General features: G+C 38.3%; 1 protein-coding gene across 1 annotated transcript in view; it reads left to right on the top strand.

Annotated features, from left to right (window-relative positions):
• Window positions 1–12665, top strand: part of LRRIQ1 (leucine rich repeats and IQ motif containing 1) — a 106059-nt gene extending 93394 nt beyond the window's left edge. Inside the window, exon 25 of the mRNA XM_061454524.1 lies at window positions 12102–12665. Within this exon, the coding sequence (XP_061310508.1) occupies window positions 12102–12256 (155 nt within the window). The 3' untranslated portion in view covers window positions 12257–12665. The remainder of the gene's footprint in view (window positions 1–12101) is intronic.
• Window positions 12666–25350: the final 12685 nt, after the last annotated feature.

Genomic DNA, 25350 nt, shown 5'->3' with positions numbered 1-25350 from the left:
AATGCATACTATATAAATAAATGATGTCATTACTATTAGCTTTGTACAATTTATATTCAGTATATGAACATGTTTATTGCATTAGTTCTGTTTGCAGAAGACATTTAATTTTCAATGATCGAACATAAGTTATTAGCTGTGTGGGTTTCCTTAATCTGAAACACTAGAAATTTGCCTTTATTTATTATAAAATACTTTCCTGTTGTATTGTCTCTCTTGGTTTTGCTTTCTGAAATCGCTAACAAAGAAGCCTGGAAGCCTTTTTAGTGATTTAGTATGTGTATTCATTTTGAGCCTTTTATTACAGAAGAGCTTAGAAAAGGTGCTGTGACGTTAGAGGTGCTGCCATTTGAATAAATAATTAAATCAGGTTCTTGTACTAATTTTTCAGGAGAATTTAAACTTGATGGTTTGATTTTTAGGTGTATTTACAAAAAAAAAATCTCGAATATATATGATACTAAAATAAAATGCATTTTATATACTGCAGGAACATGACTTCATGACTGTTAATGTGTTTGTAAAGACAAAACATATAACGCTTCAAAGCTGTTTTCCTTTCATTCAGAGGGTTTTTTTTAGAAAGGCTAAGTCAAGATTTTCAGACATATTTTGGGAACTGCCCAATTTTTTTAGACTTCTTCATTAAAGAATTTGAAGTTTTTTATCACTCAAATTTACTTTTTGTTTTCTGAAAAAGGTGGATGGGGTAGGTTAATTCTAAACTAACTTAATTCTGTTCCTTGACAAAACAAGATGAAATGAGGAATAAAAGAAATGCTTTGGACATAGTTTAAGGAAAGCATGTGTGTATTTGAAGTATTTGATGTGTTTCCATGTTATATGTTCAAAGGGAAAATTAACTGTGCATTAAATTCATGGAGTATTAAAAAAAAAAAAAAAAGTATATGTAGCCTAAAGAAAGAGTAGCAATCATTCAGTTAGACTAATTAGTTGTCTGTCTAATTTACGACCTTGTCTCTACTGATGGACAATATGTTATGTTCTCAAACATATACCACTTTATGGTCCTTCCAGAAATTGTAGGTTTTTAATTTATGCTCCCTGGTAACTAATTTTTCTTTCCTGTTTCTTGAGGTGGGGTTTTTTGGGGTGGGTTTGGGGCTTTTTTTATGCATTCTTATCTGACCAATTCTAAAATCTTAATCTCTGTGTTTCCTAGTGCCGATAAGTTGCAAAAGTAGGTGTGTTAGAATAATCTTTAGCTGATTATATTTTCTGCCTTTCAGTTTCACATAAACTTACCCCGCTTTTATGCAAAAGGACAGAAAAAAGCTCTTCCTCCCTGAAGTATAATTTCTCTGCAATACACATACATATGATGATTAGTGGCTTACAATAAAGAATTATACATGATTCAAGTATCCATACTTATTGGTATTTTCATTAACTCTATAAATATTGGGGTGAATTGCTGGTTACATTTTTTGCTTTAATACTTGCTTGAACACTGTTACTGTCATCAGCACTAAGTTGCAAGATGGGTATAGAAATGTTTTGCAAGAACTAAACAATTTATTTTTTTATATCTAGCTAGACAGGATGATTTTTTTCAGTACTAATGTCCACTTTGTGAGCAGGCAATGACGATCATAGCCTCCATTCTATCATCCTAATCTGATTCTAGCCTATCGACCTTTGGATGAGTCTCCTACATATTTACATTGTCTACCTGTCGTCACGATTTTGTTGTTTTTCTCTGCAAATCATACTTTATTTTCATTGTATTTCTTGTCTTATGGACAGTCTTGTCTTTTGACAGGGGTTTCCAGAAGCACCAGATTTTGAAAACAGAATGCAGTGGGAGCTATGCCTTTAACTGTTATTTAAAATACTGTCCAGAATTCTTAATTCTTCTCTTCCTTGAATTCTAGTCTTTCAGGGAGTTTCTGGTATGAATAAAAAACTTCTTTCCAGGAAAAAATTTAGAAGAACTTGGACCTGAATCTTGTCATTCTTTAATCACCCCTAGTTAAAAAAAATAGCCCCTAAATACTATCTCCACTACAAAACTTTTATCAATTTCATTTCTCAGATAAATTCAAACTTTACCATTCTGTCAGTCAGTCAAATGAAATTAATGAAGTTTAATAATGCCTTTCTTAGAGTGGAAAGACTTCAATATCAAGACCAAAAAAAAATTAAACACAGTAACTTCTATGGTACAGCTTCACTTCTAAAACAAATCCCTCCTTTCCTGCTCCTTTCTTGTTAGCATTAGTATTGTCTATATATTCTAGTTCCATAACTGCTGTCTTTCATTTAGGATTTATAAACCCATTGCATGCAGTAAACATCTCATTTCTTAAGCTCTCTCTTCATGCCTTTACTCATATTTTACTGAGGGGTTTCTGGTGGTCTTTTTTCTCTTTCCTTTTTTTTCTTTTTCATACACAGTCTGAATTAGAATGTTGTAGAAACCAAGTAAGAAACATCTCTAGAAACATGGCATTAAGTATGGAGGTACTCATTTAGTTGTCCTTTCAGTTTCTCAGCATTTACCGGCTTAAAAGTCTTCCTAGAATATAATGGTAACATTTATGCTTTCTCTTTAAAAATGTGTAAAAATGCTGCAAATTTGTAGTGGATAATTACCATACAAATTGCTTATTATTGTCAGCAAAATGCTGAACCCAATTTACCTTAGAAATCACAACTGCTGCCACAATTTTAGGAATAAAGATGTCTGTTCTGCAAGCCACGTCTAGTTATATGACCACATTAATGTTAGTGGACAAGCATTTTGCCCAGTAAAAGAAAGGGAAATGAGTCTGTAGTATTACTATTTTTGTGCTCAAAAAAGGCATTTGATGGATGCAAAAGGGTTCTGCAGTTCTGAAGTAATCAAAATTTACCAGGCCTTGATACCTAGTAAAAAAGCATGAACGTTGTTTTGAACATCATTCCAATGTAACATTTTTTTCACACAGGATCCTCTGTATATCTTATCATAATACAAAATATGCCTCAGAAAAAAAAAGGTGTTGATACACCATACATTCATGTCTAGCATATATTTACATGGTCAGAGAAAAATAGCTAGAAAGTAATTAAACCTATGTTAGGGTCTGAAAGAACGCAAAATAATCTCAATCTGGAAACCCTTAGACATGTTAGACTAGAATGGTGTCTAGGCAAAAAGCCATGCAGAATGATGGGGTAATTTAGCAGTGGCACAAATCTATATAAATTTTAAATTCTTTAATGACTTCCAAATTAGAACTTCCTTATATTCTGCAAACTTATAGTGCAGGTAGATAAAGTTCATAATTTTAATATTGTGTCACATCCAAATTTTTCATCTGACATTGATTCTTTCTTTTAAATAATCAATGAGAAAAGGCAATGTATTAGAAAATAATAAATCATCACAGTAATCTTCATTGCATTTTAAACATTCTTCGGTATGCTGAATTTTAATTGGTGTTTTATATGTGAAAATACACAGCAGAATGGAACTTGTTCATTTGCAGGCTTAGATACTAAAACTTATTTTTCTGTTTATGATGCTGGGAGGATACATTTTATCCACACAAGGAAAAGTATTTGACTGCAGATTCAAGAGGTTTGGCTTTTTCCCATTCTGTTGCTAGCCTGTTAGCTGATCCTAGGAATGTCATTTGGAATCCATATATATACATCAATTTTCCTATCTGCAGAAATAATAGTCATGGTATATACATTCCTTATATAATGTTTATATATCTGCTGATGAAAACATCATTATGTTTAACAGTTTGGAAAGGGAAGGGGCTTCCTCCTCATTTGTGAGCTGGATAAACTATTTGGAAGCTGCCATGTCAACAAAGGAGTAATGTTACAGATGGATATACACAGGTACAGCCATGCAGACAACAAACTAGTTACAGTATGGTGACAAAATCAAGGGATGTGTCAAATCACAGAATGGTTAAATCACAAAATAAGGTAACTGGTGGCAATGTAGGTCTAACTCTCATTCTTTCTGTTTCTTAAATTCACAAACTGATTTTTATTTTTTTTTCCTTAACTGGAGAGATGTTGTGTTGAGTAACAGTAAAAGTGCAGTAGTCCTTGAAGAAACTTTGAAGAAGGTTTCTTTCAAAAATGAACATAAAATTGTGAAAGTGAATATCTGAGGTGAAATCCTGGCTCAATCAAAGCCAGTAACCCAGATATCAGTATGATACATACATCTAATACACTGCAAAAAAACTTCAATTTTTTACTGGTTTGTAGGGATTTTTTTTATTTAAAGGTATAATGTTTTAGTATTTCCCTGTTCCTAAAATATGCCATCTTAACAACATATTTTTTTTACAACATAAAGAAACACACATATAGGCCTGGCTCATCAGTTAGTTCTACTGATTCCATGCCCAAGTGTTCTAAAAATTCAACTAATCATATGTGATTAAGAAGAAAATCTGGATCAGGAATGTAGTTGTGTATATTTTTGCATAATGAGAATACTTATGCTTGCAAATTTGACAGATTCTGCAGGATCGTGACTTTTTTCTGTTTAACATAGCTGAAAGATACTGCTTTTCTGACCATTTGAAATTGTTATGGAGATACGTATATATTGTATTAATTGTATATCAAACAGCACACACCTAATCTTTTGGAACAGACTGCAGAATGGTGATTTATAAGATGCTGCTTAATTCAGTTTTAGGTTATATATTTTAAAATACCCTAAATGCAGACTTTAAAAGGCATTTTGAACTTGCTTCCATAAAATTTATCAGGCTAGGGAGAAAAATTATACATGTAATTTCATCTGGTTTGATTTATGAAAATAATTCAACAACTATGTTTAACAGATACACAGAGGCATTTCCTAAAATTTAAGCACTTAATATTACAGCCTGATAGTCTTTTAGTAGCATTTGGGGATACTTGGGGGCAGGTTGGTTGGTTTTGTTAAAGAGAAAACAAGTTTTTAAAAAAGAAAATCCATTCTGAGACATTAACCATTTGGAACCTTGGAACCATTAGACACACCAGAAAGATATTTTTCATATGGGAGGGGCAAACAATAACAATTTTGGATTTCCTTTTCTGTGGGTTATTTGTTAGGTAGTTTCAAAAATTTTTTTCAAGTCGGTGCACAGAAGGACACAGCAATGAATGCTGGGCTACTATAGAGTAGTTCTGTTGGATGACAAAGGCGTGTCTCCCCCAGGAAAAATCTTTCCTTGTTCTTTTTTCCCCTTCTAATCTTTCTCTTTTTCATTGCTGACTTTTCCACACTTGTGCTCCATAGTCCTTTTATTTACTATGAAAAATTCTTGTTTCTGCTCCTCAAACTTCTTACTCCAGCATCATCCTCCTCTCCCATCCACTCTTAGGCTTCCTTCACACAGTCACCAAGTCTTGTGTTTCTTTCCACAGATCCTTCTCTGATTACCTTTTTCCTCAGTCTCTCCATTCCTTCTTGTATCCACATATTCCTTGCCAGTATTGCTCAGATTCACCATCTCCTAGTTTGACCTTCCTCCAAATTTGGCCTGGTTTAGTGTACTATTTAGACAGATCTTGAGCCCAGACTCTTAATGTACTTATTCTGTGTATCATTTCTTATCATCACCTGTATTTTCACTTTTTTAAAATTATTCTGAGAGTTAGGGCCCATCTAGTGACACTTAATCCATGTCTTTTATTCTTTTTCGGTCCCCATTTGCCAATTCACAACTTTCTTCTTTCCCATATTTTCTCTCTGCTCTCAGTGTCAGTCTGTGTGCCAAGTCATTCGAGTCTCTTGTGCCATCTATGCCAGGGTACTGTGTACCAAGTTAGCCTTAGTTTCTCTAACTAAGAAACTGAGTTAGAGAAACTAACTTTCACTTAGTTTCTCCTTAGTCAGTTTCTCTCTTAACTCCAAGTCAGTCTCATTTCTCTTTCAGGTTTCAATTCCAGCCCCCTACCTCTTCTCTCAATTTCCGTCCTATGGGATCTTTAGTTCTTGTCCATTCCATAGTTAGGCTACATCTGCCACAGAAAGCATAAAACAGTCAGACTCTTAAGTTCCCTGACCTAGCATGATCTTCAACATTATTTTTAGCCATAGTCTTGCTTAGCTCTGTGTAACATCATGGTAAAGCATGTTTCCATGCTGACTGATATTTTAGGGAATAAAGCCCAAAAAAATCAAGACCTTGTCCTCTAATCATGTAGAAACTTCAGTTTGTATATACTTTATCCAAATTTGGACAGATCCTAACAGCAAGTCTCTATTACTTGGCAGACTTAAAGTCTTCTGTGAAAAGGGGAACATAAATGTTTCACATATTTTCTTAGAAGTGACTGACCTTTCAGAAAACTTCATCCAAAGGCATATACTCAGTGTGTAAAATTTCAACCTAAATGGTCAAAATTTGATAAATGGATAAGGAGCTGAAAAATAAATAAATAAATAAATAAATGTTTGGCTTTAACAACCAACAGTGCTTAAAATCATGTTCATAGTTAGGAAAATGTTATAATTCACAGGAACTTATTTGAGCATTATGTTTATTATTTTAAGTGCTCAGAATGGCAGTTAATAAATTTTATAACTTATTCTTGCAAATGTTTGTAAATGTTTATCTGTCTGAATTCCTTCATGTAACTCAGTCACATTTAAGTATTTGTCAGCAAGATCTAGTCAAAACAGCATCAGTATTCAATGACTAAAGATATTTAAGTTCATTGTTTCTATAAAATTTTAAGATTAGTCTCTAGTCCTACCAACTTGAAGTCAAGGAGATTTGCAGAGAAAATTAATCATTTGCTTGCAAAAAAAAAAAAGGAAATCATAAGTATGTTTTATCTTCAAATCTCCATACAGAAAAGAGATATATCTTTGCATATTGCATGGGATTTCATATATGATGCTCCTTCTCAAGGCTGTACAAATATATATGAAATACAAAATTTAATGTAAAATTGCAATACGTTTTTGTTTTGATGGAAATAATGCAACTAAAAAAACATGTTTGATCCACTTTCAATATACTCATAAGTAACATTATTAAAAATTAACTTTTCTGAGATTGTAGCATTTACCTTTTTCACAGACCTGCTGAACCTAGCTTCTTTTCAGAGCTTAAATTGTTGTAAATGCTTTGCTGCTATGGATTTGTTCTGGTCACTTTCATTAAAATGTTGAAGTGTTTTCTCCATGCCTTCTTATGCTGTATTTGCACTTAAGTAATACAATATGGTAAGGACTTTGAAATAAATTATATCTCCAGACACACAATGTTAGGTGGATCGATAAATGCCCTATGACGTCTACTATACATCATAAAGTGTCCATCATAGCCTGTTTAACAAAGCTTTTCTTCTTGGACACCAAGAATTTCATTCAAAGCATTTTACATATTGCATTACTTATCAAAACAGGGGATATGTAAACCTTGACATTTGTTAAAAGACCCAGGCTTTAACCAAAAAAGACCAGAACAAATCAATAGCAGAAAACAGATTAAACAACAGAAAAGTGACTGCTTGGAAATAGAAGCATGTGAGCTTAACCCAAGACAAGCTTTCAACACATACTCAAAAGAAATGGTTATTTGATATATACAGGCACCTGAAAATCTCTCAAACTATACTGGAGCTTCACACAGGCAATGCTACAATTAAATGAAAGTACAGTAAATAACTGTTACAGCCTGTCTTCCAAGCCTGATTTGGGATAGAAGTTAAATTGCTTTTCTTGGCTAAGATTTTGTTTCCATATGAGGGGGTATTAGAATAACTGTATATCATGTAAAATTGTACTTAATACACTCACCAGGTTCTATTTAATTCCAGTACCAGTAATGGTAAAAGTTATTGCTATTATAGAATCATAGAACCATAGAATCATGGAACACTTAGGATTGGAAATGACCTTAAGGTCATCTAGTTCCAACCCCTCTGACACAGACAGGGAGACCTGCTTTATTAACATTACTACTGTTACTGTTAGTATTATTGCTATTATTCCTATTATTGTTATAAAAAATATCAGTACTTTATAAAATAAAAAATCAGTAGTTTTAATAGGTCTACTTTATACTTCGTTAAGATACTTATATCTTGAAACAATGTGAATCTTTCTGTTGTTGCCTTTGGGTAAGTCCCACTTCAAACACACTCATGGAACATAACATGAAAAGAAAATATCATGGTCATGCTTAAAATTACTCATAAATTACAAATAAACACATGCCAATCTGTGTGTGTATGTGCACATATTAATGACATATATACCTTACAAATATCTTTACATTGATGGCAAAATATAACTGTAGATATCACCTTTTATTTTTCCAGTTAAAAAGTTCTGATAGCAGTTATTTTTATTCACTCCTATTTGCTAATACATGAACTGTTCATTTGCAAGACACATTACAGTTTAGGGGTAAATGAAGGTATTGCAAATCCAAGCTGGCTGGAAAAACTGTTTACATTATTAGTAATGCAGTGAGGGAAAAATATAAGATCTCCCTTTAAAAAAATATAGAGGTGCAAAGTAAGACTTTCAAATAAAGTGCACCCCAAAGAACAGTTAAAAGAACAGATGCAGATATTTTACATTTTAATAATACCTCAATATTGATCTTGAAGCACTTCAAGTACATGATCAGTAGAACATTTAAAAAAAAATGCAAAATGCAGTTATTGTTTTCTGGTGAATCTTTGCTTTATTTATTTCTGTACATTGAACTAAATATCCACTCCACTTTTTATTACTTTCTCCCTTGTTCTTAAAATAAAAAAGGTCCCATAAAGCAATAAAATTGCATAACTTCCCCTGAGCAGGCATAAACATACTTATGTCCAAGGAGAAGTAAAGCATAATAAATATAAGTAATGGTAACAAATATAAATGAAACAAATATAATAAGCACTTTTGGTTTGGTTTGGGGTTTTTTGTTTTTTGGTTTTGGTTGGGTTTTTTTGGTTGGTTGGTTGGTTTCAGTTGGGTTTTTTGTTTTTGTTTTGGGTTTTTTCTTTAAGAAAAATAAGACTGTATTTTAAAAGAACATTTCTAAGTGTTCTAGTTTCTTTGAACTAATTCAGCATGGCATTGTCATCCCTTACCAGAGTCTCTAGTCTTCTGTCATCTACTTAATCTTGAGAAAACTCTAATCATTTGCTAATGGAACTGTCTTTATTGAATATTTCTGAAGGAAAAATAATTGCCCATTTGAATAATAATGTAGAATCAGAAAGCCTATTGTAAATACAGGTATTGACACCAAGTAACTGTGTTTTAGTTTCAATTTGTATATGGTATCTTTACTTCTTACAAGACCCTACCTAGATATTTTATTTACACTTAAGTTCAAAGCTGTTCTTACTTTACTGCAAGAATGTTCATACCAAGAGTTTCACTGAAATTGCAAAAGACATGAATTAAAAATAAGCATAGTAATTGTGGGCATGTATGATAAATCAAGCAAGTCCTAATTTGCAATGCATTCCATTCCTGTATTTTCTTTTTTTTTTTTTGTTCTGTTTTCAATCATAATTACCATTTAAGCCACTAGCAGTTTAAGTATAATATTTGAGAATTAGGTATAATATGAATAGGAGTAAGCAAACCTCACTATGCTTATATACAGGTCTAACTCATATCTTTGAGAATTCTTCTTCAGGGAATAGGCAGTTGGATCTCTATGCCAGTTCTGGTTTTCTTCACTACAGTTAGACTGGTCACCAGAACAGCAACATTGATAATAATACCCACCTCTTAGTACTATATACTAGATATAAAAGGTGCTATATCAGATATGCAAGCATAATTATGCTCATTTCAAAGATGGGAAGATGGGACATAAAAGGGAAGTGATTTACAGTGGTTTACAACAAACTTGTCTTGTAGATATAGTTGGTCATTCCCTATAGTGGTTTTATTTTATTTGGCTGACAGTGCCGAGAACTTTATGAAGAACGGAAAGAAAGAATACAGAGTAGTCTATGCTTTAATCCTATCTTTCTAGGTCACTAGTGTTTAGCAAATTTTAAAGTAGACCCTAGGAAATATAATCAACACTTCAGGATAGATAAAGAAAAAGGGACCTGTGCCTTTCATAATCTGGGATAGCTTCTGATTTATTAACCTGCATTCAAGGGAGCAGAGTCTACACCTTTAGAGTACCTGACATTTTGCAAAAATACCTTCAGGCTGAGGAAGGTGTCCTGCTCTCTTACTGAGGCCCAGACATCACAGACATCTAAAACCTTGTTTTGTTCGGGCAGTTTATATTCACTCAAAGTTAGTAAGTTATTACATTTTGCTCACAAGATATTTGACTGTGTTGCCATCTAAAGAATGCAAAAATGAGTTGCAATTGAGTCTGAAGTTTAGACAAGAAGAATTCATGCTATGACAGATGTGGCTGTTATTCTGCCAAAATAAAAGGTTATATGAGTAATTTATGAAGACTTTTCACAAGTTTCTTGCAAAAAAATATGGCAAGTCTTTGGGGATTTTGTTTTTCTGTAATAATAATATGCGTTTCATAGTAATGCGAAGACAAAATATCCCTTACAATGGATTCTGTATAGTTATAAGTGGAAAGTCAGAAAACCTGCAAATTTCTAAAATCCATTGTGAAAATGATATCTATCAGTACAGAGAAATTTATAAACGTGAGGTTATTAGTCCGGAAATAATCCAGGTTAGGCAGTTAGGATGAGATTCACTTCCTGTTTTGCCACATTAATGCTATCACTTCTAAACTGATTTTCAAATTTATTGTTACTGATGTTTTTTGTTCTGTCATTTGTATTTATTCTGGTTTTAAAAGAATATAATAACAAATATTTGTTTTGTTGAAATATAGAAATAAATGTTATGTTGTCTTTATCATTGATACAATCTTGAAGATGAGTACATGAGAAAGTCAGTCTCAAGCATAAATTAGCCCCAAACTTTGTTTCCAGTCTGAACATGCAATACCTATTTCCTTTTATTTATTTTTTATCGTTTTTGTTGTTTAACAATGTTTTCAACCTCATAAAGCAGCTTTTAAATTAAAGGGGGTACATGGAAAAGGGAAGTGTAGGCTGGGAAAAGCTCCTGACATTTAGATCTAGAAGACTACGGAAAAGCATCCATGAGAAAACAAAGGTGTTCTTCCTGTTTGAAATGTATAACTATGTTTTTTCTATTAATAAATAGAATTATATACAGCCATATGATTTAAGCTTTTAATTTTGGGGACTATTTATTGTGAAAAAAATATTTTTGCTATTGAGCAGTACTAAAAATTTGAAATATCAAAAATGCTAAAAATATGCAATTAGTAAGCTTTTGCTTCAATAGGTGGCAAAAATATGGTTGTAAAATTTTTATTTGATAAGCTAAGTGTGCTCATTTTAGATATATATAGATATGTAAAAAACCCTGTTCTACTGTGAATATCGTATCATTCGCTTTCACAGTTTGTCTTCCACAGATACTATCTTTCTTACAGATGTCTTAGAAAGGTATTTCCATCTGTAAAGCAATGTTTTTATAAAATAAAAATCATAACTTTTTCTTGGGTATACTGGTTATTTTATTTAAATAATTAAGTATTTTGTAGAAACTAAATTACTCAAGCATCTGTATGCATGACTATGAAAGTGATTATTTCACTTAATTTGATGTGTGTTTATATTTGCTGTGGCACCATTCAGCATCAAATTTAAGTATTCCTGGGTTTGAAAAAAAAAATAATCCTCTTATATTTGTTCTAATATAGTTAAAGAAGAACTTGTTAATTAGATGTATGTTATGAACTAATTCTCCATTCACTTGAAGGATGGATGACATTACTAGTTTCTATGTCAAAGGCACTGAGTATCTGTGTATGTGTTTAAAATATGCTTAAAATGGACAGTGGCACTTTTATATCATTTTGTGTAGTAATTTTACTGCCTATTTTGACAAGGAGATTGTTCTTAAAAAAGTACTATCTTGTGAAAATACTTGTATCACTTTTAAAACAGTGAGCAATAATGTGCTATCAAATTAGACATATTAATGTGTATTATTATCTTAAAAAGATTATGATGCAGTGAAATTTAGGGAGTTTTGTTTGGTTTTTAATTTCATGTGTCTATTTATTGCCTAGAAAAGAATATACCTACTCCAGAAAAATCTTGTTTGGGTCCATCTCGTGAACAGCGGATATCATTTCGAGACCATCCAGTGCAGTTCAGCGGAGGATGGGGAGCAGGCAAAAAAAGGACGAAGCTTAAAAATATTGGAGATAATTTAACTAGTTGATTTAATCCAACATGGAGGGCATACGGAGAGATGTTTCTCTTTAAGCCTATGAATATTAATTTTTGGATTCTCATTTAGTACCAATATAAAGAGTTTCAATTGACTACGTTTGACTTTTTTTGTTATACATGGTTTCAGTGGTTTGGGTTGGTTTTGTTTTGGTCAAAGTATTTTATACCTGTCAGTAAGTTATCATAGTTTGTGTTTTCAATTACTTGTATGTTCATGTTGTGTAGAATGCAGAGCTGATTAACCCTACAGTACAGTGAATGCGTTTAGGCTTGCTTATAACAACTGGTTGAGATGTGCAAATTTAATAATGATTCATGCTCATGTGATATACGTCACATATCAAAACAGTGAATTCTCATTTTCTCACAAATAAAATACGTGTTTGCAAACTGTTGTGAGCAATGCCATTCTTAGAAAAGCCTGTTTAGAATATTTCTCTGAAGTGGCAAAAATTCACAGCTATCTACAAATGGTAGAGATAAGCTCATCTTTTTATTTTAGTAATATGATAAGGCTCTAGAGCTAAATTATGGTCATAATATGCTAAAGCAACCTGTTTATAGTCTTATGCTTTCAAAGACTTCTAACATTTTCATAGCGGCTTAAAAAAAAAAATAAATTTACTAAGTAAGTTCTCATTTTGTTCTGGGGTAATATAACATTACACCTACATGACGCTGTTAACCCAACTTTCTTTGTTCATGTAGCCAGACGCCTTCAGATCTGTGTGAAAGTTTTGTGGTACAACAAGATGTAGAGAAAGAAAAGAAATGCTGTATCAACTGTGTATGGGTATCTGACTCATTACTTCTACTGAATGCTTTGTCCATCAACATACAGGACAGAAAATGCTCTTTGATTTCAAAGCCTAACATTATTTTAATGTTTTCTACTTTGAGGGTAGAAGTTGCTAATTGGATCGAGAGAAGTCTGTCTTTGGTATCTCCTCTATCTTCTGTAAAATTGTGAAGCCTCAACCTGCAACAGATTGAGAGAAGTGGGGAGGTTAATGGAGCCTGAAACTTTGGTCAGAGAAAAATATAAATTCTAATGCTGTGGCTTTTTTAAATATGTACTTAAATATGACATTATTTGTGAGGTGCTTTTTATGCTAACATACATATGACTTTGAATTGAAACAGTTATCTCATTTTTGTGAATACTCGCATTTACGTTCATATAAAAAGATGGTTGACCTCATGGAAAACCTCATTTGAATCATTGTGCTGAGTTTAGGGGTTTTTAACATTTTACTTTTTTTACATGTTTAACATTTTACTTTTGAAAAGTCAGTGCAGCCTACTTCAGAAAAGATTTCTCTACGTTTCTGAAGAAGGATGGTCACAGAAGACTGCTCAGCCTGGCTATAGAAATGCTGTGGTTGTCAGCAGGGTATAAAATATCACTAGGTGCTTGTGTTATCTAGTTAGTTTCCCAATGTATGTTGCAAGCGTTAACATTGATTTCCATATCTGCTGTATAATGACTTTTAAATGTCACCACCGAAGACTGGACCTTTTTCTTTATAATTTCAATTGTATTATCAAGGATATAAGTTTTGTAGGGAAAACTTTGTTAGTTCAAAATGCCTGCCACTATATGTGGCAGTGCAGTCAGTAAATACATTCTCCACCATTACAGGTGTTAATTGGAGATCAAAATGCAAAATCAAGCAGTTCACAGTTTAGAACTTCTTGCAGATTATTCTGTTTGCCTAGAGTGTCCATAACATACTGCACATCATCACAACTGTAAATAAGAGAATTGTATTTCATATTTTGTAAATCTGTCTGCATCTCTATCATCTATATCTACCTTTATATCTACAAAAAGATCAACTGCGTAAAAGTCTTCATACCTGATCTCTTTTGCTTTCCAGGTGTTTCTAAATGAGAAATACCTCCAAGCCTAAATAAAATGTTTTGGCAACGTTTTAAAAAACATTTCGTTTTGAAAAGACAAAATAGTAGCTTTTTAATGTACAATTTAAGAAACTAACTATATTCACTAACATGCTCTTTCAGGTTCATTAGTATACTAGTCTGCTGTCCCATAAGTTGATATTGTTATGCATAGATTAACTACCATACCCAACAGAAATTAAGTTATAAAGCATGCCAAAACATGTTGCTGTTTTCATTACGTGATATTGAGATGTGTAGAAGGTTGATGTCTTATTGTATCCAACTCATTTTTTTAAGAATTGCAGTGTTGAAAGTAGAGTGTGTCTAGTCAAATATGGATAAATGTGCAAGGTGCAACTTCTGTTCAAGGTAGCAGACAGATAGACCTTATTCCTTTGAGGAACAAGATGAAGCAACCGTAAATCTGGGCAAATGTCTGCTGTTCATAGTCACATCTTATAGTATGTAATGTCAGAGGTAATGCGAATGTTGCACAGGGTGATGTATTTATGACATGAATTTTTCAAGCCCTATTCTGCAAAGCAGAAAGGTGTTTCATGGTTTCTTTGTTTTTCTTGGGTTTTCTTTTCATTCTCTCTTTTTCCTTCTTAATTTTCTTTTTCTCTTTTTCTTTTCCCTTCTTTTCTTTATCCCCCCCATCAATACCCCCCAACAGAGCAATTCCATTTAGGACAAGAACATATTCTTAAAATTATATTTCTCTGGCAATCTGTTCTGATGGTGGAGTGGCTGTGAGTAACAGTGACAGCCCATCAAAACCTACACCACAAAGCCCCTAAACTACATGTTTCTAGATGTGCTACTGCCTTTGTGGTGCTCCAGAGCTCTCACTAGCGTCATTTCAGTATTTTTTTTTTCTGTTCCCTGTAGATCCTTTAACATGAAGCAGGAGGGACTTCATGGGAATAAGCTCTTTAAAAAATACTTCTCAAATGTATGAAGCACCCTTCTCAGAAATGTAGAAAAGTCTTCATTCAAAATTAAGAATAAAACAACCCAGGTGCATTTATGCATTGATGCTTTGATGAGTGTCATTCGCTAAATCGAATTGAAAAGCTTTTTGCAGCTCTCCTGGTTGGATCCCGGGAGTGTCTTTTCCTGTACAACTTACCTAAAGGTCTGCACAGCAATTCCTTAAACCCTTGGTCTTTAAACGGTGGTGTTAGGATCATCATTATCTCCTGCAACAGAAAAAAAGTGTTCCCCAAAATGAATGTTCTGAATGAGAAAGAGGTGTTAATGGTGCTCAGATTACCCAAACCTGAATGAGAAAACACCCTAATGAGAAAACAGCCTAAGGAAGTGTTTCTCACTGAATAACGGGCAGATTTTCCTACTTACATGTTAAGACACTCTTTAACAGTAACCTTGCTGAATCAAAAAAAAATGTTGCTCAGATTTATTGTTTTAACAGATCTGTAAATTGCAGGTAGCCCACGTATCTATAGCATAGATATTGCTTTGGTGTAGGGTGAGTTAGTGTCACATTTTGACTTATAAATAATTATTAATAACCTATTATTCAAACATGCATTCATTAAAGAAGTGTCTGCTATACACACTGTTCACATTTTTTAAACACATCACAGGTGGTGTCCAAATCTGGCCTCAGACACATGGGTGAAAAACTGCCACTTGGTCTCCCACTAGGAACTCTGAGGAATACACTTTTGTTTTGGCTTCATATAGAATCATAGAATCAACTAGGTTGGAAAAGACCTTTAAGATCAAGTCCAACCTGTACCCCAGGATTGCCAAGTCAACCACCAAACTGTGACATTTACACTTTTTTTTAACATTTCCAGGGATGGTGATTCCACCACTTTTCTGGACAGCCTGTTCCAATGCCTGTTCACCCTCTCAGTGAAGAAATTTTTCCTAATATCTAATCTAAACCTCCCCTGGTGCAACTTGAGGCTGTTACCTCTTGTTCTATCACTTGTTACTTGGGAAAAGAGACTGATCCCCACCTCACTACAACCTCCTTTCAGGTAGTTGTAGAGAGTGATAAGGCCCCCCCCGAGCCTCTTCTCCTCCAGACTAAACAAATCCAGTTCCCTCAGCTATTCCTCATAAAACTTGTTCTCCGATTATAATAATGGCAATGTAAATTTGTGGAGACAGAGTCTTTTCTTGATACACACTGAAATTATTCGTGCTAGCATTAGCAGAAGCTAGGCTAATATTCTGTGACACTGCACTCTCTTAATGTGCTTTTCTTTAATTAGAAAAACATACAAAAAGTAGCTATTACCACATGGCCCAAAAAAGTTAGGAAAGAAACTCAACCATATTATAGATTGAGTAGCCTGATATCACTTTTGAGATCCAAGCTGTTTGTACTTATCTGTACTAGCTGGAAGGGAGGGGAGGGAAAGGAGAAAGAAAAGACAGCAGTAAACTTTATTTTGTTTATTTCTTTTTACAGCCATAAGTGAAAAATGAATTAACTAATTTTATTTTTATAGGACTTGTGAAAACATAGGAGCTTTGACCAGTAGCCTGTGGAAAGCAGACAAATCACAGTCAATGGCCGATCTCATCATTGCATAAGGTCTTAGGGAATTGAAATCTTGGCCCACGGTGAAATACTGCAGCGCTCATTAAAGCTCATGTGAGATATAGGTAGATGATATAGATATAGATAGATATAGATTATAGATTAGATATAGATATATAGATATAATGTATATATATGTATAGATATAGATGATACAGATATCAAAGGGAGATGCCAACTCATCATGGATGTAGCTGTGGTTAAGTAAGAATGGAACACCTGTTTCTTCTCACAGAGGCAGAAAAATGTGCCAGAGTAGGGCAAGAGCCATAAGTATGGCCTGCAAGTAACCATCTAGGTCAGTCTAAAGCAGCTGTTGAGTATTGTGGAGAGCTGCTTCCCTGGTTTTAAAGGCAAATGTGGTCAGAAAAGTCCTGACTACATGTGTTTGGATCCATCCTCAAGGCACTTCTGGAGGCCAAGTTGTGCTGAGGGTTTTCAAGCTCTAAAATCCCTGCTGGAGAGGCATTCATGAAGTTCCATGATGGCAAATGGGTGTTCAGATATTTTCACTAAAAATATTGTGTAACTGCCACAGACTGGCCATCTTTACAAGGACTGGAATTTGAAATGGATGACATTATGAACTACACTATTATTTGCAGGGCAGCTGGACGAATGGATTGTTCATTATGAACACAGATGGACTTGCTTCATAATTTTAGTGACATAGATGATGACACAACAGGTTAGCACATACATCGCTGCCAAGGACTAGCATTTGTTCCTCTCCCAGTCTTTGCTTGTTTGATAGATAGATTTTTTTTTTTTTGAGTTAGCAACATTTTGTTAGTTGCTTAGTCGATTTGAAAGAAACTAGAGGTTAGCTTTATTTTTTTAGTGAGGCACTACTTCATACCTGAATGCAAATAAGTACCATCACTGAGCTGAGACACAGTCAATGTGCACAACAGATATCCTGAGGTACAAATAGCTCTTTAGGAGAGATTGTGATAGCTATTTAGTTAAAATTCTAATAAACGATAAATGCCTCTACTTTAAGTCAGCTTAATTTTCTGTGCTTATGAGACACGCTCTGAAAAGAGAATGTAAAACCATAAAATAGGTTCTGTCTTCCTGCCACATTCTGGTCATTAGATGAGGACTGTCCTTTCAAAATCACGTTTTCTGCCACCATCACTGTGTGTAGGGGATTCGAGGGGTTATTCATTGCAAGAAGGCAAGTCAGCTGTAAACGTAGCTCTAATTTGCCTAATATGTTGCCATTCACGCGATTTAATACAGTTCTACAGCAATTAAACGACAATTTCCTTAATATGAGAGAAAAGGGGGTGCCGCGGGGAATAAAATAGCACGGCTAGAGTGACAAGAGAGAAGGAGAGGATACATAGACCACCCAGTCCCAATAAGTGGTAATTTCTGGTGGCTTTTTCTCTTCCGTCGCAGTTTACCCCTAATTTGCGGCTCCCGTGCAAACCACCGCGGCTCCGCACCATACCCACCCCCATCCCCCTTACCTCTCCCCGGGGTGGGGGGTCACAGAACGATCTGGGGGTATTAAGTCGTTGTACACTGTCGTTTCACATTTTTACGTGCAACGGCTTCAATCTCCATTGCGGGTTCAGCCCCATTGATTTCTCTGCGACTTCAGCCTGGGAAAAAAAATCAAATAAAAACAAACAAACAAACAAAAAAGCAAAGAGCTGCATTTTATGGAGCTCCTTCATGTTGATGCTGTTTTCATTCGCTTTGAGTTGCAGGTAATGCCTTGGGATGTTATTGTGTTACGGTGATGTGCAGCCTGTTCATCTGCTAGGTTAAACTCGGAGCCTCCACCCGGCTTCTCGGGACGGATTCTCTGGCTGTGGTGGCAAGTGGTCTGGAGGGCGACCTGCTCTCTCCTGGCAGGCAGACGAGGCGAAGCTTCACGCTTGCATCACCTCTACTTTACCTGATCACTTGAAACCACCTCCCTTGCCCCAGCACAAACGCAGGCGCAAAGAAGGGACTTTCCTGCTGTGTCAGGTCCTCTCCCCAGCGCTCACCGCTGCCTGGTACCCCCTAGAAACAGCCACCGCACAAACGTGCTGGGGAAAAGGTCCCACTCTCTCGGCGACATATGCCAGGTACGCTTTTTGTCAGGAAAAGTGAAATATTCTGAGGCAATTTGTAATACAGTGGATTAATTTTGATTTCCCGGGGTAGAAACAAAAAGAAGACTGTCTCTAACCATAGTCTGGGGGCTGGCTTTATTTGCCAATATCAATATTTGTGTGGAAAGCTTAAAATATGTTGTTTTTCCAAGAGCTCAATTTTTAAAAGGGGAGGAAGAGGAGGAGGCCTGTGGATGAAATATTAGCAGCGTATCGGTTAACCACTAAGTCCTTTTCTGTATTCATCTAGCCGTCCTCGGTAGGAAGGGGAGAAAGTCTAAAGACTGGGGGATAGATGTTCCTTAATTCAGGCTTGCGTTTCAGAAGGTAGGGGCAGTTCTCAGCAAAGGACAAAATAAGGCTGAGACTGTACAGAGCTGGTTGCTGAAAGACCGGGATAAAATTGCTCTGTGGCTTTCAGCATCGCTGAACTACACATTTTTAATCTGATCAAGCACACATCACATTAAAAAAGGGGTGGGAAAAAAAGGTTCTTTCAAACGAGCTAGCCTCGGAAATCGGCAGTCCCTGTCAAAGCAGCTCAATGCATCCGTTTGTTAGTGCCTCTAGCTTGAACAGGGATCTATTTTTCAGCCCCTGTCCCTTCTGTCTCACACCTTCCTTTAGCTTCGTGCTTAGAAACCAGAATGTCGACCCATATTTCATGCCTTAGAAAAAATTAATTAATCTGAGATGACAAGGCAGCCCCCGCACACACTCTCCAGGCCCCTCGATATATTCAGAGCCTTGGGGTCGCTCCGGTAATGTAACTCGTATATTTTCAGATTGGTCCTAATATTAATCAAGTTCCCAGCAGGGAAGACGTGTGTCTCGCCAAGGAGGGCTTTGCTTTTGGTTTGCTCCTTCGCAGAGGTGCGCTGATGCTCAGCACTCCGCAGCCAGCTCCCAGCCAGTTCGGCGTGAGAGAGCGAGAAGGAGTCGCTGGTAAAGGAAGAAAGCAAGCCAGCTTTACTTAGTTATACTTCTACACTTAAAACTCTGAATAACCTCCTCTGGGGTAAATTAACTCCCGGGGAGAGGGGAGAAGCAAATGTTCACCCGTGACACACTGTGTAACCTACTAGTGAGGGTTTTGGCGTTTGGATTTTGATCCTAAGGCATCTGTTTCTTTGCTCTGTTTGTAGCTCGCCTTGCGTGTGTCTCTATAATTTGTTGGAAAGCACGGCGGAGCCGGGGAGGGGGTGGGTTTGGCGTTCAGAGGGCAGACCCCGCTGCAGGAGTCCCTGCCCGCTCGGCTTAGCCACCAGGGTTGTCCCCCGCCAAGGCGGGTGGAGCGGAGCCATCCCCGGCTGAGTGGAAAAAAGGGCTCTGCCTGCCTCTCCTACGGTCCCGTGTGGAAACCCGCAGCCTACTCTAACCTACTCTTATTCCAGCTGCGGAGCGAAAGAAGTTGGATCCGAGAAGCATCTTTAGAGGCAGATCTGTCTTCCTGACAGTGCCAAACTTCACGGGACTTTGAGTCCACGGCCCAACTTCCAAATTCTTTCTAAACTTGGTAAAGGGCTACAATAGCAGCCCGATAAAACATAGATTAAATTCGTGTAGGATTTGTTTGTATAGCACATATGTAAGTAGGATTCATTATAATTTGAACTAGATCAAGATAAGAGGTTAATACTTATACAGAGCATCTCTGCTGAGATTTCCTATGGGGCTAAGATTAAATCCACACACTAAATATTATCTCGCTCCGTTTTGTGTTGAAAGAAACTTTAGACGGTTTAAGAAGGGCCATTACGTGTTGCGAGAAGAAAATTGTCGAGTTTCGTCCAGCTTTGACACCAATCCGGCTTCCCCAACGGGCAGAATGGGACGAGAGAACCTTCCCGTTCACGGTTTCTTGTCTTCCTCCTGAATATGCCTTTAAGGCAGATGAAATCTTTATTTTATCTGGGCAGGTGTTACACAGGAAACCTCCCAAACAGCTGAGGAACTGTCAAAGCGCCAAACTGCAGGAACCGTGAAATGATAGCTGTCGTTACGTGTTGGCTGGTTTGTGGACAAAGTCTGGGAGCCTCTGAACCTCTAGCCTGGCTGGGAAAGGCTCCGGGCTCGGGCCCAGCCTAATGAGAAATAACGCATCGCTTTCCCCGCGCGGGATGAGAGGGCTCAACGCTCTCGTCCCCTGCCCACGCGGAATTAACATTAAACTACCGAGCAGGAGAACGGTCTATTTGCTCCTACACTTTCACTCATCTCTGAAAACACGGGTCCCAGGTTTTGGGTAAAGTAACTCCAGACAATTATGCTAAATAACGCTTCCCCACCGAGCGGATAATAGGAGAGATACCTCCTCACACCAGAACCGGTTTTGTTTGTTTTCCTAGGTGAAGAAAAACCCCCCTGTAGGAGCAGTTAGTTAAAGCCGGCTTGGATCAGTACCTTTTGCAGCCTGGCTGCAGAGATCCGAAACACAATCGTTACTTTTAGGTATTAGGATAGTGATGCTTAAGATACTGAAGGAAAAGGTCCAACAAGCCCCCAACTCAACTTCTTTCAGTGTTCATTGAGATGCACTGCACATATTTTGTTTGCTGGCAGTGAAAATACTTCACATGATTCTTCTCACAAACAGGATGTCTGGAAAATTATAACTTAGCCAAGCTAGATTTTGAATCTGTAATTTGCAATTTGCCACATTCCGCTGGGAGGGAGACGTGGAGCGAGTCGCGGAGTATCTTTTACACCTTCTTTCGCCTCCCGCGGGTCAGGTCGCTCGTTCCCAGGACCGGGGGATGGAGGCGGGGGCGCTGGGCTCTAGGAGGGTCTCCCTGCAGCCTAACTCCTGAACCCAGCTCAATGAAATCTGTGGGTCTGAACGTGAAACGAGGAACGAGGTGAAGCCTCAGCCAAGAAAACAGAAGTCTTTTCTATATGTGGAAATACTGAACCGTTTGAGCACCTGTTTTTCGAGACAGACAGTTCTTTTCGTATTTCACGGACCCTCCTTTCTCCTGCTGCTGCTGGAGTACCCTATCCCACCCAAGGAAACGCATTGCTCCCCGTCTTCCCCCGCTGCCAGCTCGCAACTGCCCCTCGCTGCGAGGCTGTCCCCCTGCGGGAGCACCCAGCTCTCGTCCTCATAGCTTCCCCTTCCATTTTCCCGGATAACTGGAGTGTGGGAAGCTAATAAGACCCCCAAAATTCGTTTAGCCCAGTCCCCGGCAGTGCTGATTTCTTCCCATTCAGTCCCTAAATAAATTTCGTGTTGTAACGTTTCTGGAGAGAAGTGTTGATGTGAAACAGATTAAAAAATAAAAATATATTCTCTGCGGTCCAGACATCCGTAGTTAAAAGCTGCTATTATAAATGGGTGGGAGGGACGGGGGGATGAGGAATCCCGGGCATTCGGAAGAGAGATGCTAGCCCGTATAGACGCCGTTCGCATTTTATTTAAACAAAAGCAAGGACGTGAGGAGAGCTGTTGTGGAGATTCTCAAACACGCAGGCTCACTGTTTCGGCTGGAAACTGCCACTCAGAGCCTCCACAGCAGCATCAACTGGGGATCCCGTACTGACACCCCCTAACCTCCCCGGGGCCGTTTGCCTCTTCCCGGGCGGGTCCCGAACGGGACACAAGCGTTTCTTTCCCTAAATCCGTTCCCTTTTCGGCAGCGAGACGCTTGAGGTTTGTGCAGGATCCTCATTGTTACTCTCGGGTGTGTAACTTCCGATCTCCAGAAGGAATGGAATGCGAAGCGGAGGGGGGAGGCAACCCGCCTTCCCCGCAGGAGAGCCCTGCGGGCGAAGGGCGCGCCCGGCTTATCTCTGGGGACAGGCTTCCCCCGAGGAGCAACTATGCACTGCAGGGGCTAGCTCCTTCACACCACCTCTGGCCACGAAACGTCTCTCCATCACACATAACACCCTTCCACAGAAGGTTTAGGAGATACTTCATCTCTGGAAACACAGCGGCACATCTGCACGCAGCTCTTAATAACCGGGCTGCCAGGCGGAGGGAGGCAGTCCCCGAAGAAAGATGCTTTTCAAAGCTGTCTCACCTCAGAACAGGATTTTTTTTTTTCTTTCCATTTTTTTTTTCTTTGCCGCCTTCTCCCCCGGGATCTGTCCAACCCCTTTTAAATGGTTTTAGTCAGCTGAAGTCAGCTTTCTGTTTTCAAGCTTTTAAGGGGAACGAAAGCCATACGTGGCGCCAATTCTCCCCTAGGTTACATCTCTCCTTCCTTTTGAAGTCAGCTGTTTTGCACAGAGCTAAATGAGAGCAGAATTTGGCCCCTGGAGGTAATAATGATGTAGAACAACTCACTTATTTTGTTATCATGTTATTTATTTATTTATTTATTTCTCGGGGGGGGAGGAGAGATTTATTTTAAGCTTCGGGTATAATTTCTGTCACTCTCTACCTTTAATGCTCAGATATTGTCAGATCATGTGTATAAACCACGTCGGTAAATTCGCCGGGGAGCACTTTGCAAAGCCGGGGCGAGAAGCGAATGGAGTCACTGCGGGGGTGAAGATGCTACAGGAGGGCTCTTTCTTCGTCAGCGGATCTGGGGGGGGGAAGGAGAGGGGGAGCAGCATAGAAGACGCGCAGCCTGTCCCGAGCCTGGTCCCTAGCCGCGTCCGGCGCTTCCACCGCCAGCCCCGTCGGGGTGGCCAAGGCGGGGGGTAGATGAGGGAGTGCGCGGCAGCCAGCAGGGGCGGCTCTTGGCTGCCAGCGGGACACGCGTGTCCCTGCGGGAAGGCACCGGCGCTCCCTACAGCCTCCCTGGAAAAAGACCTGCTGCTGTTGGGGACGCTTGGGGTTGGTTTGTTTATACGGGCACTGGAGATGCTCCTTGTCCTTGGCTTCCCTGGAGTTTAATAGCTGCCTTTAAAGAGGGACATTTATTGGAATAAAAGCTGATTGCAGGCTTCAACAACGTTGCATGTGTCTTTCATTTAAAAGACACCGAGAGCTCCTTCTTTTTTTTTTCCTCTCTCTCTTTTTCCCTCCCCCAAGGCATTCGGTGCTTTTAAGGCATAGTTATAAACAAACTGCCTAAACGCCAGCACACGGAGATGCAGGCAGCGGGGGGAAGGGAGAGGATCTATTTCCCCGGGTCTGGAGCAATCGTTGCTCCAAATAGTGCAATGAGGAAACGTGCCGCTTCTTCAAGAAAAATCCAGGGACGGGACCTCCCCCTGTAGCGGCTTCTGGGGCCGGGTGCTGTCCCTCGCCTGGGAGAGGCAGCGGCCGTCCGGACCCGGCCGCACCTGGCAGCGCACGGCTGGCACAGCTCGCCCTCCTCGCCCCTTGCCCTTCCCTTCTCCCTGAGCTTGCGGGAACCTCTTCTACCTCTGCCTCCCATTAGACAGGCAGAGCAGCACCCCCGAGAACACTCCAACCACCCCAAGTCCCCCAGAGACAGCTCTGCGGGGCGGGTGGTAGTGGGGTTGGGGGGGGCAGCAGCTGGGCAGGGGTCTGCGCCTCCCGCCGCCGAGGCTGATGCCAGATGCAGGTAACCCTGGAGAACGGAACGGAGATGGGAAGTGTCAGCAGTGATAGCAGAGAAGGGCAGGCTGTGCCCTCGTGGGACGATGCCCACTCTGCTGTAGCTGAAACAAGCATCCCTCACTTAGCCCCCCTTTCTTCTGGAAAATATCAAACCAAAAACCAGCTGAAGAAGAAGTGGAGCTGCTCGCCGAGGAACAAGCTAGACTTAAACTGGCCTTCACCTTTGGCTGGGTTCACAGGAAAGGTCTTTAAGGCGCTCGGCAGTCCCGCCTGGCCATCACTGCACCTATACTCAACCGCTCATTTGAGCTTCACTTTTTCTTCCGTCACGTGGGGGAAGGGCCACTGAACTGATTTCTGAAATAGCCTTAACAGAAGAGACAAGCTCGGGCCTACGATGCTGAAATACTAATCCGAATTGATTGCAGACTCGGTGTTACTTTACTCCAACGATTACTCCTTTCACTGGGAAGCAAGGAGCAGCTCCTCTCTAGAATGTAGGCCTTCTCTAAGTAGTTTCCTATCTCTCTCTTGCCTGTGTTTTAAATTCTGTCTATGTGCGAAAGGACCAAGGAATTGATCACTTCGAAGCTCACACTTTAGGTGAAAACCACCCGATTTTCAATACATAGGATTGCATGCATATATTGCTCATTTATTTTTCTTTTTATTACTTAAGACTATTGTTTCAATATTTTAATTTAGAAACTGCTTTTTTTTTCTTTTTTTTTTTTTTTGCTTTTGTGTGTGTTTTGTTTTGTTGGTGTTTTTTGTTGCATTGTTCTGTTTTGTTTTCAAGTCGGTAGTGATAATATTTCAGGAGATTTAAAATAAAGGTCCCATTTTAGCCACTTTACACACCCACACAGAGGCAGACTGGAGGTCTGTTTGACAGCAGCCAAATTCCCTTTCAGGCCGGTTTCTGATGTGAGAGATTTCTATTTTTAAGTTCCTCTATATTCTGTTCCATCTACACAAACAGCTGCCTGTAATATTTCTTTTTT

The sequence above is a fragment of the Pezoporus flaviventris genome, unplaced genomic scaffold, assembly GCF_033815535.1.
Source record: "Pezoporus flaviventris isolate CSIRO_AGI_PZ_B2104156 unplaced genomic scaffold, CSIRO_AGI_Pfla_v1 ptg000016l, whole genome shotgun sequence".
In the NCBI taxonomy this organism is placed as follows: Eukaryota; Metazoa; Chordata; class Aves; order Psittaciformes; family Psittacidae; genus Pezoporus; species Pezoporus flaviventris.
This window is presented reverse-complemented; position numbering and strand designations above follow the sequence as displayed.